At 41.8% G+C, this 15,590-nt stretch overlaps 1 protein-coding gene across 1 annotated transcript; it reads right to left on the reverse strand.

Annotated features, from left to right (window-relative positions):
* Positions 1 to 444: 444 nt before the first annotated feature.
* MAL2 (mal, T cell differentiation protein 2) lies at positions 445 to 12,818 on the reverse strand. Its single transcript, XM_050892156.1, has 4 exons — positions 12,599 to 12,818; positions 10,033 to 10,203; positions 4,759 to 4,917; positions 445 to 2,358 (listed from the first exon to the last, which is right to left on the reverse strand). The coding sequence occupies exons 1-4, from the start codon at positions 12,731 to 12,733 to the stop codon at positions 2,287 to 2,289; spliced, it is 537 nt and encodes a 178-aa protein (XP_050748113.1). The 5' UTR covers positions 12,734 to 12,818; the 3' UTR covers positions 445 to 2,286.
* Positions 12,819 to 15,590: the final 2,772 nt, after the last annotated feature.

The raw sequence follows: 15,590 nt of genomic DNA on the forward strand, positions 1-15,590 counted from the left end.
TGGGTTTGAACTCAGAGGTTAGATATAAATGCCAACTAAACTCGGACAGCTTAATTGACACCATGTGTGGGATTCATACTCTGCAGGTTTAAAGATCTTTCCGCCGCCATCGCAGTTGGGTGCAGAGACTGTAGCTGTGCCATGCATAGTCTGTGGTGTGCAGTGCACATCCAGGTTGCAGGATGAAGGAGAAACCACACCAAAGATCAGCACCCATTTGCAATGTTGTTGTAGCCAACCTTACTCTTCTCCTCACTAATATTCATGCTGTGTCACGTGGCAAACCGCTATACAAAACTAGCACCAATGTAATTGTGCCTTCTCAAGAAATCTTAGCTTTAATTTTGTATGTCTAGCACCAGGTCAGTCAAAGTTGCAAGACAGTTTTTTGATACTTTCTAAAGACAGAATTAATAACCAGACTACTACCATAAATATATTAAGTAACTTTAATGCTGATTAGCATAAGTCTTTGTTATATACTTTCATCCATATACTCCAGTGTAAATGTATTTTATACAATATGAAGTATTTTTAAAAGTATATGGCTCTAGATAAAATGTTCACAAAACAAGTTCCAATGCAAGTAGAGAATTAGAAAAAAAAACATCAGCCAGAGTACAAAATCTTTGGAAGATAAAAATTTCAGAAAACAAGATATACGAAAACATCCCATTGCAGTAATTCAGGACGACTGAGTGGTTCCAGTAGTCAGAAGGGCTGCCACTCACTGCTATGTCATCCATAAGATGGATCAGCAGGGTCAGTAGGGACTGCAGGGCACTACTGAGGGTGGCTGGCTCTCGGAGATCCTTGTACCTGACAAGTTTGATAAGGTAACCTTCATAGCAGACACCCTTTTTGGCTCAAGGAGAATGAGTAAGCCTGGGAATGAAGAAAGTCCTGTCTTCCCTTACCCAACCACTGCTGGCCTCTGCAGAATATCCAGGTGCACTGGCAAGATGTGGTGAGCAAGTTGTTTTACGAATGACAGGGAGCCTTTATTCTCCCAGGTTATCAATTTGGCACTATTCACAAGAGCAAAAATTATTTACTAGCATTATTTAAAAAAAAAAGTTTCACCATCTGCAAAACAGCATGAGTGCTAGGGAGCAGAGCGCAATGCTATTGTTTAGTTTTGTTAAATTAATTTTTTATATATAATATTGCATGTCATTATACAACAGGGATATTCAAGAGAGGCTCAATTAAACTTCATTCGTGCCAAAAGCAAACTCCATAGTGGGCGGACTGCTTTGCATTCCACTGCTTTTAGTAAGATGTTGCATAGGCATCTGTCCAAATAAAAACACCTTTACAACACTGCAGGTTTAGAATGCAACAAATAATACACTGCAAGAACTGAGGTCAGACATTATTCACCATTTGGTAACGTTCCATTCAAATGATATTGACTCACATAATAAGTAACAAATGCAGCACTTGAAGTAACAAAAACAAAGCTGTACTCCAACAAAGTAAAACAGTGCAAATATTCCTGTTAAACAAAAATATACCATGTATATACACACACAACACAAATGCACTGTTTTGTTTTGCAGTATAAATAGATCTGATTAAGCTGAATTCCTAAAACTAATGAACTACTGACTGACAGTTCCAAACAGTTTCCATCTACTACAGAATACAGTAAGCTTTAAGGATCAGATGACCATAGCTGGATATGGCTATAAAAGAGTATCAAAATATTTCACTGGATGGATATTTAAAATATTTTCTCTGTACATCAAAGTTAATAGTATATATACTAAGTTGGTATCACAAAGTCAGCTTGGGCTCTGATCGTGCAAGGAGCAGCACACAGAAAACCCATGACTCTACAAGGAGCCTCAAGGCTCTACCTGCGTGGAATGCACTGTAATGCTGCAAAACACTTAGGGCCCAATCCCAGGACTTAACAAGGGGGGAGCTTTTTAGCTGCCTATGCAGTTAACATGTTGGTTTAGTTTCCATTTTCTTCCTCTTCTGATTTAGCACTAGAATTCTGTTATCTGCCAACGACACATCTGTTTATCCCTGAACTCTATAATACCATACAATGAGTATGCTTCTAATGAGTACACTATAAAAGTAAAAATTAGAAAGGGAAGAGATGGAAACTTGTTTTCCGTTAAGGAAATCCTGATTAGAGGTTATTTGCATTTCAGCACTTTAAAACACATTTTAAGCGAAAAAAGTCTTTTTGGAATTAGATTACAGTAAAACAGACAAGTAGCTCAATTTGATCTGAAGTGGAACACTCGGACATTAACCTCTCTTCAACTGCTATAGCCTCCATCTCCTTAATGCCAGGGCTGTGCTGCAACCATAACAAACAGCTGTAGCAAAGGCAAAAATCTAGAGGAGCAGCAGGGGAAAAAAAGAAGACAAAAGAAAAAAGTGAATCACACATTATATTGTTCTACATTTTTTTCTATTCTAAATTAATACAGGAACACAAATGATTCAAAAGTTACCTCCCCCAGCCAAAATGCTTAAGGTAAAGATAGGTTTGGGATCCTCTGAAGTTTTCTCATGAACCTCTCTGTTATAACCCCATGTTATTGCTTTTAACTTACTTGCTTGCTTCAGAAGACATTTTGAAATAGAATATGAAACAGAACGTCTGCGTAAGTTACGGTACAAAGTAATCGTGTGTATGTACACCATGCATTTCAGTTTTCTCTTATCTAGCTGATCAAACATTAACCTCAGATTTGTTTCCAAGTGAATGCCTTTAGCAGCAAACAACTAAGACGACATCCCTCTGAACAGCAGAACTCTTTTACTTGCAGAAGTACAGACACAGCTTCAAATCTGGCCTCCTTGACCAGATAACCAGCCATTAGAACAACTTCCTGAGAAATGCCAGGAAGTTGCTATTGCTCAAGAACTGAATTGAATAGATTTGAACTGAAGGTCATGCCACAGCAAACTTGAATATATAATGCAAACCAGAAGGAAGAAACGAGAAACTGAATTGCTGAAAAAAATAGTTTCTCATGTTGTCCAGTGCTAACGATGGATTCTGTCCCTTAGAACATACGAATTCAATGTCATAACAACATATCCCTTGCTTACCCTACAAGTGTTAATTTGACAATTAAAGTTTTGAATAGATGCTACGCTGTAGAACTATCACCCATATAAAATGAACATATACATTTTTAATCACAGTATACAAAAGTAATTTTAAAAGACAAAATGTTAGCAACCTTTCATTTTTTCCATGTAGATCACAGAACTCTTTTAATTAAGTGTTTCAAAGGATTACAATTTTTTTCTGTATGTCCTGACTTTCTAATTATATACTTTTGGAAGAAATGCAAAGACACTAAAGACTACAGTTATCTGATTCACCATTTCCCAGCATCTCTTAATTAAAAATACTGAGGTGAGTTACAAAAGTGTCTCCTCCTCCCCTGTCTTGACAGGGATTCGAGGGGCTTGAAGAACTGAATTCCGCCTTGGAAAAATAGTATGGAAGGGGGAAAGGGTCTCTCGGAGTCCCCAGTATCCTGTTGTCAGACAAAATGACTGAAGTGACCATATATTCAGTGGGATCTGAACACACTGAACAAGGATTGAAGAGCTACACTTAAGGGTAGAATTTGAGATACTTGCTTAGTATAAAGCCCTCCCTTAGTTCAGGCACAGCTATGAGACACCACCTCTGTCCTTGTGCCATATAGCTGTACAGGGATCAGATGTACTCGAGTGTGTTACTGGCAAGTGGGTAACGGTGAGGCACTCTGGACTTGGAGACTGACATGCCCACCTCACCCCTTCAGAGACTGGCTTGCCAAAGCAAAAGGCTTTTCCTTTTTATTCTCTTCTTGCAGAGAGAACGTGAACCTTGCACCTCACGTTCATCTGTTTTTATCTTAAGATGAACTGAAGGTGTTTATTGTGCAAGATTTATGGTGTATTTAGTTTTAAGGACAACAGATACCCACAGAGGGTTTTAGAAGCTTAATAAGTATATACAGTTCCCGGAGGTATGCAAGACCCTCTGGATGGTACAAAAAAAATAAAAGCAGTAGTTTCAGTTCTTTAAGTTAAGCCTAATGGCACACCTCAACTTGCCCTTCAGGAGTCCAGTCAGGGAGAAAGCTAGAGCCTGGTGTATTTTCTGACTCAGCTATGCACACCCACATCACCAGATACAGTGATTCAGTGATGACGCAACTACAGTGAGAAAAATGCAGTCTGAGCTTAGGCTATCAATAAAAGCACTCTAATCCTTGCCGTAAGAGACAGCAGGGCCCTTACAGATAACTTTTATGCCTGATGTAGCAAGTACATATGTGGAGCTTCACGAGGAGCTAGTCCAAGGTTTCTTCCCCATGGCATGTTCAGGACTATCTAAACGGTATAAAAAAAAGCAACTGAAAGTTTGAGCACCAGCATGAAATTTACACCTGATGCTTTGATGAAGGTTCAGTTGTTATCTTTTTCTTCTATTCTAAAAACCAACTTTGCTTTTACAAAATCTCGTCTAAAAATTACATGTAGTGATCATATATTTAAAACACTATATGAAGAGTAGCAACTGAGCACCTACCACATTAGCATTAGCTTATTCCAGTATTTTTGCATGTCACTGTTAGACACTACTTGCTGCTCTCAAAGACAATCCTTTCTCTCACAGCTCCTCTTTCTATTCCAGCTTGCTGTTAAGTTCCCAAGTTGAATGGTTGGCTAGAAGGGCTTACAACAGACTTCTGTTCCCCAGATACAAATATATGAAATACATACCGAGGCTGCTATGCTTATGTTATATTCATGATCAGCTAGAATCTTCTCCTGTGTGGTGGAATTGAATTTGCGGGGAAAGTGATGCAGAGATGTAGTTGCTGCTTGCAGTAGAAAAGCTCCAAAATAAAAGACAAAAGTAGCCCCATGGAAAAGAAAATCCTGAAAAGCAAATAACAGAATCAGTCTGGGCTGCAATATATATCTAATTCTTCTAGTCTCAGTACAAATGAAACCCAACACTGAAACATGAAAGGAGCACTGACAACAATAACTTTAGATGAGTGGTGTTAAATCTATCTGAGAGCTTAACTTGGACATGTTTTCACAGCTGCTTGCAACTATACGCAACTCACTAACATAATTATTGATACAGGGCAACTCTCCTGCTCCCCAAACCCTATATTCTTCCAGATTAAGAGGCACGTGCTCATCTGTATGTACATATGCTGACCTTTTAGATCACTTTAAAGCTATTAGAGCTTACAGAACTCTCCCTTCATACAGGTTAGATAAAAAAGAAGGGACATACAGGCCAACTTTATCACAATTTAAGCAGTATAATACAAGCTTGCAGTCCCCCAAATCCCTTCTCAGCTATAACCTAAGCTCCAGAAGTCCCCCCTCCACTCTTAAATTTTGCTTCTGTAAATGCCCGGAAACACCTCAGCCTTGACACAGCTGAAGTTTACTTCCCAATACAATCAGAATCCAAGAACTGAGGTATTTCCTCAACTTTCGGACTTGGCTCTACCCAAAATACAATAATTTGGAAGTACTTCATGATACTGTGGAATAAAATGCTTGCGACTTGAGAGGACAGGAGTTAGGATTTACTTTAAATATGCTTCTCTCCTGGCCTTCTCTAGGTGATTCCCTGCTCTGTGGTGAATGCTAGCTGAACACAAGGTTTAAAGATCTCTCATTTCTGGATTCTATTACTGGAGCACATGAAAAAGCAGCTCTGGTGCCTAAATCTCTTTGCGGGTTGTATTTCAGAGTCCAGTGTTCCACGCAGCAAGATCCAAGACATGTTCCAGTACAGTTTTAAAATGTTTGAAATATTCTTCCAACATCTCCTCCTGTTGTTAAGTCTGCAAAGCTGACATTTGCACTGCACTCAGTTCCTAAGTCCATACAACATACACTTTGTGCCTATACCTATGCAGGTCTGCAAAAGCCACAGACACAATTTTTAAAATTATACAAAAGTATATGCATGCTTTTTGATGATATCCACATTATATAGTCTATCTCCAGCACTAATGAATTCCTTATGCACTTTTAATTCACTTGAGTGCAACGGACTACCAGTATGCCAAGAGTGAGAACCCAGGGTACACCGTGTGTGAGTCCATCACAACAGCAGGCAGCATTCATATGCACTAGAAATTGCTGTGCAACATCCTTACCTATTGACTGATATCAAAGTGAGAATGTGGTGCATTTCCCTGTTTAGAGAATTGTTTCTTCATAGATGTGAGATTTTCTTTTTATGGAAAGAATTTTTTTTTCAAACTCATCAGTTGTTCCATATTTGATAGCAGCTAAAGCTACTTAAATCACACCCTAGTCAGTTTTGGTAAGTTATGATATAAGCTGCTACTACAGTTTCCCATTCCATTTAGATCAGGAAATAATTTTCTCTTAATTAAGAATCATTTCATCATTTGAGGTTAGGTCATAGAATGTATTGCTTTTCTTAATGACTGCTAATTACTGGGAATCCAAGTTTTGGCAAAACAGCTGCAGTAATTCCCAACTTCTGGTTTTCCATCCTGGCTGGGTTGTTGGGTTTTTTTTTTTCCATTTTTTAAAAACAATTACTTCCTCTTGGAGTATCACCAGGAGGCCCCACTGACATCAACAGGTCTGAGAAGATAAGGGGGCAGAGGGTGGCCTCCTGACTCAGCTGGACAGCCTTTATGTGCTAGGCTTGCCAGATCTCAAGCTTTGGGCATAAGACACATTCCCTTAGTCTCCAGCTCTGCTGTAACGTCTGTAGCTCATAGAAAAAACCAGTAGGGACCTACTCCAGCATGAGAGTGCTGAAGCATCAGCGAAGCTGCAGTGCTCTGCTGCAGCTGGGGGAGGCACTTCTCCACACCAGACGCTTACTGTCGTGGCTTCCCCCCCGCTCACTTGAGCTGGCAGACAGACATGCACATCTTTCATGCTACCGCCTATGCGCACCATGTCAGACTGCATGCAGGTTTGTGCTCAGTGTGTGACACATACTGGACTCCGTATCATGGCCTGACATACCCATTTCATAGCACAGGATTCCAGCAACTTGAAAGATCTGCGTAAACCCATGGGTAATCAAGGACATCCATTATTCTTGGGCTGCTAAATACCTAGCATGCAACTATATCAGTGTTACCAGCTGTATACTTTTGGCACCACTGCTCATGAAGGAGCACAAATAGCTCCATGAGGAAGACAGTGCTGACTGCGTGCAGGAGAGGTATTTTCAGAAGACAAACTCTTTCATTTCCTTCATTCTCCTGCCAAACCCTCTAATTTCCTTCTCCTGGCAGCAATTACAGTGAAGCTATGTAGCATCAGTAAGGTTTCACATTCGTATGGTTATGGTTTCTGTGACCAAAAAACCCAAGATCTTAGAAGGGAGAGTTTTTTGGTTTTTTGTAATTGTTAACATGGTGCCTAACTCTCCCTTGCCTCCACACTTGTATAATCATTGAAACCTCATACAAAGTGTATGTAAAACACTACCAGATCTGCATGATATGTTAGTTCACATCTAATTTTGTAAATGAGTGTGTTGTGAGTCAGGCTGTAAAGGACAGTATTTGTCATACCATCTGGTTTAATACAGTGATGTACAGAGTGATGTACCTCCATAAGGTCCATATTTCCCATCTTTTCACTGTATAGCATCTTATTTTTTAAGTATCTGTATTAGTATCAATGGAGCTACTTATGACATAAGGTATTACTAAATGCAGGGCTGTCAGAATCCCATGCTATTTTTCAAACTTACATTTAAACTCCTGGAGTCTTAAACCACATTTGTTCATGAATCTCTACAGGAAGCTATAGTACTCCAATATAACTAAGCCATAACTCTTCCCATTTTTGACCTAATGACCTGTAGCTTCTGAGTTCTATTGTAAATTTTATTTATGAAATAGCAAAACCCATGTATTTATCTAAATACATGCCAACCAAAAAAAAACAGGTACACCTTTTTATTTTACAGTAATAAAAATAGTTTTAGTGTTTCTAGTAATTATTTATTTGTAACAGAAGGTAAAAAATCCTTGTGAAGTGCTGCTAAAGAGTTTAGTGCCAACAAGTTACAGAACATTTGGGTACCTGAAAATAGTGGTCAAATGATCTATCTAGCATTATTTTTGTTGACAGCGGAAGGGGCTGGATTTCAGCTCATGTTAGAGATAAAACAATTCGCTCTGCATTTATTTCAGATGTTGACTTAGTTATGACAGCTTTTTAGATTAAGTTGCAGAGTCCCACAGATGCAACTTTTATACAAGTCATGTAGCAATTTCCTGACATAGAAAGCTTTTCAGTAATTTATCATATACCAGGGGACAAAATTAACAGTACAACAAATCACTGCCAGCATCAACTAGCCAATGGGTAAGACACACTTACACAATTGTTGTAAGATGAACATTTGTATAGCATTTTCAATCTATAAAAGGCTATGCCTTCACCTAGCAACTCTTAAATAGATGCATGATTGTAAATTGGCAAACAGTTTCAATGAAACCCAGGACACTATTAATTTACTTCAGTTATGCACATGCTCAAGGGCTTTGTTGCATCATAACTTGTGAGGATGTCGCAGTATAAATCCCTGTAAAGGTCTCTGTAATTGTAACTCATTATTAGCCTAATTACTGCCTGTATTGTGCTGGAAAGCTGACACTGTATGTATTCGCTATCAAAGTGTTAAAGTTTGTTTTAATAGAATCCAGTCTGTTACCAGTGATGGGCTTTGAAGTTATCAGTTAGAGCCCCAAACTCATGAAGCTCTATGATTTGCTTTAAAGATCTTTTGTTTTAAGGGACTGTCCGTGAATAACTTGAACAGATAAATAACCACAGGTGTTGATACTGAAGCACACAATTCCAGCTATGATCAAAAAAAGCGTCAATAGGAAAACTAAGCCACATAGGAGGAAGGCGAAGGTGATCAGCAGTTACAAACAACCATACTTTAATATTTTAGAAGTTCTGGTCCTTTTGGAAGATTTTTTGGAAATTCCCATTCTGATCACAGTTTTCCCACCTCCTATTATTCACTTCCAGTAATATATGAGAGCGCTACCATCTCGTGCTCAACTACTTGAGCGCTAAAAACTCACAGTAACAAGCAGTTGATGACAACAAAGGAGTACATAAATTAGCAGTCAATAACCTGAGGTATCCATGTGGTTGGTAAAAACTGGAGCCAACAGCTTCCCTTTTTTAATAGGAAGGTACAGTCTGTGAGAACTACTGGCACAAGCCGTAACAATCCATTACAGCAAGAATCAAGTCTTGTCCTCACAATGAAGAAAAGCTGAGCAGAGTATAACGATATCTGTAGTCTCACCAAACTTCCTCTAAGAAAGATAAACGTTAAGTCTCCTAAAAAGACGTTAAGCTGTATCATACTGCAGGTTATCCTGTCTTTGACTATGTAAAGTCTAACAGCCACTCACCAATGCTGCCCTAGCTTTAAGGAATTGACCCAAAAGTCAGGCAGAAGACTTTCTGAGGAACTGGAGGAGACTTCCTGGGTGCTTTAGTCCAGCCCATGCTATCGCAGACAACCACATCACACAATGTGTTCACAAATGTATCACTTCCTTTACAATATTAGATGTATCTTTCTATCCAAATTCACAGGGTGTTACTACCACTTCTCTAATAGTCAGAAAATATTTTCCGATTTCCAGACCACAATTATTTCTGGCCATTTAAACTAATTTGTTGTCATGCCTTGTTAAACTAGTCCTCTTCCTGCTGCTCGTGCATTTTATGTGCTCATAGAGGACAAGTATACTCCTTCAATCAGTTTTAAAAGCTGGGCTCTTTCAGCCTCCATCATAAAACAGGTCCTGTATTTCCTCTGTCATCCTTGTAACCCTACTCTTTCTTTTTCCAGTTTTGAATTCCTCTGTTTTGAAAAACTTTCCACTAAAACAGAAGGCCAGGCATTAAGACTTAGGATCAGCATTTCTCATGAAATAATTTTCAGTTTATAAAACAAAGGGAATCCTTCAATAAAGAAAAAAATCTTACCGTCTGGTTCCAGTTGACAGCAATTCTATTTGCATAACCGAAGAGGAACACACACAAGAACACAATGGACAGGAACCACGCAGTCACTGCTACAAACATTACCCATCCCTGCAGCAGTGGCAGTGGAACTCCAGTAGAAGCTACCAAAATCCAGACTATCGTTCCAAACAGCTGCAAGGAAAGGAATACAGACGATGAACTGAGAGATAACTTTTATTCAGTCCTTTCTGCCTAAGAACTAATATCACACATCAACACGTCCTCAGATTACTTTTAGGAACCAAGAGGAAACACTTCAAAAGTACTCAAAGAGCCCAAGGGCTGTTCTCAGAAATGATAGGCACTAAGTGGCAGTAAAGATGAAGCCACTCTGAAATTCTTAAAAGCTCTTAAAATAGTCTTGAAAATGGGATTTACAAACCCAGGTGACTTGCGTGCTGCTGCTGAAAATTTCACCCTTACTCTCATTTTGAGGGAAATACAAGAAATGTGGTTCACACACACACATATACAATTCTCTCTATATACACTAAAGTTAGCATGACAAGGATGTACATCGGATTTGGATTCAACCTCATACTGTTTAGTTTTGTAGTCCTAATCAGATGAGATACAGAAAAGAGATGAAACAGCATCCTCGTTTTCAATGCATTTGTAATAAAAAGCTGAAAGAGAACACATGAAGCAATAAAGGGAAAGAGAAAGCTAGAACACAGAATAAGGCAGGTTGTAAATTATGTTGTAATGACTAAAAAAACCATATAGCTTTCCAGAATTATCATAACCCAGGGAAGAATTCAGCACCACCAATTTTCTTTTCAGCACCCTGATCGCAGTGAATGAGTGGTGGGGATGCTGTGCTACGATGGGCTGATGGAGAATTTAGGTACTCTAAGGCTTGTCTGGTTTAATCAACTCTTGGCCTAAGGAAGGGTACTATTTCTCCCTGCAAATCCTGCCTCTTTATAAAAAAGGATAACTAGAGAAAATCATAATTGCCATCTGAAGTACGTTCATTTATTACAGAAAGATTGAACTTCATAATCCAACCTGCTGTGTACTGACAGGTACAATCAACTTCCAAGCAAGTTACTACTTTCCTGTTTAAATCCTACAGATTTACAACTACAAAGTCAGAGGTTACATTTTCAGATTGAGAGAATCAAGGTTGGATGAGAGCTACCTTTCAAAAGATGCCTGCTATAAAATTAGTTGGTTCCTCTCTCATGTGACATTGCAGCAGCATGTATGTAAAGATGCATTGTTAGTCTCAGTTCAAAACTCCCAAGGGTTTATGTATTAGCCTTCAAGTTGTTCTCTAGGGTTCCTTTTTTAGCTGCTGTGAAGAAGCAAACTTTCTCTAGTTTCACAAGACTGCAGGTGCAAGTCTGTTACTCAGAGACCAGATAGGGATGGGCAGTGAGGAAGCAGAAGGGATAGCAGAAAGTGTCTGTTAAACAAAAAGCAGACACATATAAAATGTTTTCAGTATTTTGAATGTGCAACCTTGCAGGCTTCTTTAAAAATAAATTTAGAAATCTACTGTAGAGACTGCTAATCTGAGTGCCTACTGTTGCACCATTTCCCTCATACTACACCTGTCCGCTTCAGCTCGGCTGTCAGATGTATAATAGGTTGGCCAATCTAATTAACCTTTTGTCCCTACTGACTCAGGGCCTGATTTAGCACTTGGACTTGTGCTCCGAGCTCTCTGCTCGGCTGCAGTTTTACAGCTTGCAGGGTGGGATCGATCTCACACACTGGGACCCAAGCAGTATTCTGCTCTGACCCCAAGAAAAAAAAAAAAAAAATCAGATGAGTTCTACCAAGGTTTTTTTTTTTTCTCCTACTAATTAGTATCATGGCTCTGCAGAGCCTTATACACAGCCTTAGCTCAAAGGTCCTCAGCCCTGTGTACATGAGTAAGGTCTTACATGCACATGAAATTAAACATACTTGTAGGAGTTTGCACAGGACCCATAACACACCCACAGAGGCAAAAAACAGTGTAACTCTCCATGGTGGGTTTTTGGGTCTGGGACTCTGTGTGGCTCAAGGTCCTCCACAGCTTAAACAACCCCCTGAAGCCCATCTCTACGGGCCTCCCGGTGCCGCCCGCCGAGGGCGGCGGGGAAGCGCCGCGCCGCCGCCACCGCCCGGCCCGAGGTGAGACAAACACGCCGGGACAGGCCGGAGGGAGCGGGGACGGCGCCCGCTGCCCTTCCCGGCATAGCCCCGCGTCCCAGACCCCGGCCTCGGGGCCGGAGCGGGGCAGCCCGGGGGCTCCCTCCCGCCGCAGCCTCGGCCGCCCGCACCTTTCCCACTCACAAAATGGCAGGTGAGGAGCGCGGGCGACGCAGGGCTGCTGCTCGGCGGTCTCCGGGCAGAGGCACGTTCCCCCCCTCCCCGGCTCCGGGCACCACCGCTTACGCGGGAAGGAGACGGGCGCAGGGCAGCGGGGCGCGGAGCCGTGGCGGGGCGCTGAGGGGAGGGAAAAGCGCGGGAAGGCCGGTGGCCGCCCGTCCACCGCCCTCCCCGCACCCCCCACCCCCCCCCCCGCACTCACGATCTCCAGGAAGATGACGGCTCCCGAGTAGGTACGCAGGATCTCCAGGCCGGAGGGCAAAGTGACCCGGGGGGGCGGGAAGTAGGCAGCAGGGGCGGGAGGCGGCGGCATGGACGAGGCTCCCCTGGGCAACATGCTGTGGCGGCTCCTGCTGCCGAGCGCGGCGGGGACGGCCGACCCGCGGCCAGGTGGGCGAGGAGGAGGAGGAGGAGGAGGTGGTAGTGAAGGAGGGAGCAGGTGCGGGCGAGCCTGTGTGCGCCGCCCCGGCCGCCTCCCTCTTGCCCGCCCCAGCGACGGGACGGGCCGGGCCCGCCCCGCCGTCTCGCCTCGCCTCGCCTCGCCCGGGCCTGGGCGGACGTCCCCGGGGTGCCGGGGAGCGGACCTGCTGCGCTTCACCACGCCCGGCCGCGCCCCCGGGCCGCCCTGGACGGAGGCCGCGGCGGTTTGGGCGGGCAGGGGCAGTTTCTCCCCGCCGAGCGCGGAGCCCGGTGGTGGGGCGGGCTGGAGGGCGCGGCGCCTCGGCCCGGGCCCCCCCGCTCCCCCGAGGAGCCGTGCCGTGTCCGGTCGGTGGCTTTCGTCTTCCGCGGGAGCGCTGTGTTTGCACTGGAGTGCAGCGCTGCTCATTGACAAGTCCTGAGTCAGATCCAGCCAGATTTGGGGTGTTATTTCCTAATGTCAGTTTGCAAAAGGTTATTTACCTTCTGGTCACAGATATTTGAGGCTTCAAAATGACGAGGTTACACCTTTTTTTTTAAGGAACCTACTAGGTTGCTCATTCAAAATACCAAAAACAGTTCATGTGTATCTTCAATCTGACTCAACCATGGACAACTACTTAAAAGTAATAGAAAATGTTTGCTTGATGTAAAAGTTTTGGGTAGGTGAAGGTCTAGAAAGGTGCACGTTCGTCAGACTACTTACAATGCGCTTTCTCATGCTTCTTAGTATAACTATCTTCCCCAGGTGAAGGATGTGGCATCATGCAGCATTTTTGTTATTTCTCCTTGTGTGGCTTAGGGTGCGGTGTCCTGTCGCTGGGACGACTGAGCACTGTTTCACCCAGTGTTACCCCATGCAGTGTTTCTGGGTGTTTATCCTCAACATATACAGCTGCAATTTTAAAGATTGTATTTTAAGAAGGTTTCATGCAAGTGTATGCAGCTGCTCCGGAGGTTGAACCAGCTAGGGCGTTAACGTTGTATTCCTTTATTTTTAGATGCGTGACGTTTCTCAGTTGTGCTTTTGTGATGACAAGAAATGCCTCGACCTGAGATGCCTGTCCTCCCCACCCCAATCCAAGCTCTAGGTGGGGAGCAGTTGGCTCCTCTAAACACAACTCATCCGTGCTTCCAGCATACCTAGTACATAAATAGGTTTGGGACACTTCTAAAATGCAGTAACAGCCGCTCAGCTTTGAAATCATGGCTTCTAAAGGAGGAAGAAGCAACAGTTTGTATTCTTTCTTGTGCTCTCTCCTTGTCCCTATGCCCCTTGTAGCTGGATGCCTCTTGCACTCTTAAGAAGTGGGAGATGTGGGATTGAATCCCCATTAGGCTAAGGAAGGCACTGAGCCTGGCCTCCCCTCTTTTCTGAGTGCTTTACCCCATCGGTTATCAGATGAGATAATATTCCTCCTCTAGACCTATTTTAAAAGTGAACCTTGTGTCCCATCCATTTGTCTTCAGGGAAGAGCTCCAGGCTCTGGAGGCGCATGCCTACAGGTCCTGATTTGGGTGTGTTTTGGAAGGGAATGGGATTCGGACTTGTGCCTCAGTGATTAGGTGTAGGTGGTTTGTTCTTGAGGTTGCATTCTGGAGACCATATGTCCAATTAATTTCACAGTCTGGCCCTAAATCTGTTGAGACTGCCCTGCAGAGGGAGAAATCTGAGTGGGTGGAAAACTAGGTTGATCAGTTTATGATTTGGAACAAGAAATGTGATTATCCTTATCTTATACAGAAGAAGTACAAATAACACTTGGTCATAAACATTTCCATTTTTATTATTCAGCCACGTAATTAATCTGTGTGAACTCCAGCAGCACTGGATTTTACTGATGATTACATACCATGTGCAGTCATTTTTTCTTGCTTGTAAATACCATTCATTTTAACCTGCACATTCCTTTTAACACTGATTTTCTTGAATTTTAGTAGGTTTTCACAATAAAGTCTAAATTTCACTGTTAGATATACATATATACAATAGATTTATGGCAGTACTTTTTCCTAAATCCTAATCATTTAAATGAAAGTAGCTGTTTAAATTATTTTTACTGTGTTTGAGCAGGATGTGCTACAATGCCATGTGGGATTCTTTATGTACTGATTCTGTTTGAATCTTTAAAAATCTGGATTCTTTAAGAGATTAGTATCAGCATTGCATTTTTAAGTTTCCATGGCAAAAGCACATGTTTGTGTTGGACTGCTTTTTAATAGCTTTTTTATGTAACTAGTTGCATCTTGGCATGTTACAGGGTAAGCTAATGATGCTGCTTCAAGTCTACCAGAGTCAACAAGTAGACAGAAGTACATTGATTCACTGTACATAGGAAGGTCTGTCTATACAACCAAAAGGACTAAAAACTTCTCTTAAATAACTGTTACATAAAGTCCAAAGTCTTTCCCCTCTGTGTTCTTACGCTTGTGGCAGCCTAACGTAAAGTTGCAATTGTCACAGAACTACAAAACCAGTTGCTATCATTTTTAGATGACAAAAATTATTGATGATTTAAGTTCCAATTATAGTGATGTAATATGTGCATATCTTTAATACATGTAGAAATTAAAATATCTGGTTCTGAATGCTGTAATTCTGCCCCTCCCCCAAGTGACCAACCATTAGAAAAATGCATTAAATTATGAAAATCTGTAGTCAGCTATTAACCATCACATATAGGCTTCACGGATTAGAAGAGATAAATTAATATTTTGAAAAAACATAGACATACATCATGCTGGATATGAAAATTACTTATACAGCAGTCCTATGT

This window comes from Gymnogyps californianus, chromosome 2 (genome assembly GCF_018139145.2).
Source record: "Gymnogyps californianus isolate 813 chromosome 2, ASM1813914v2, whole genome shotgun sequence".
In the NCBI taxonomy this organism is placed as follows: domain Eukaryota; kingdom Metazoa; phylum Chordata; class Aves; order Accipitriformes; family Cathartidae; genus Gymnogyps; species Gymnogyps californianus.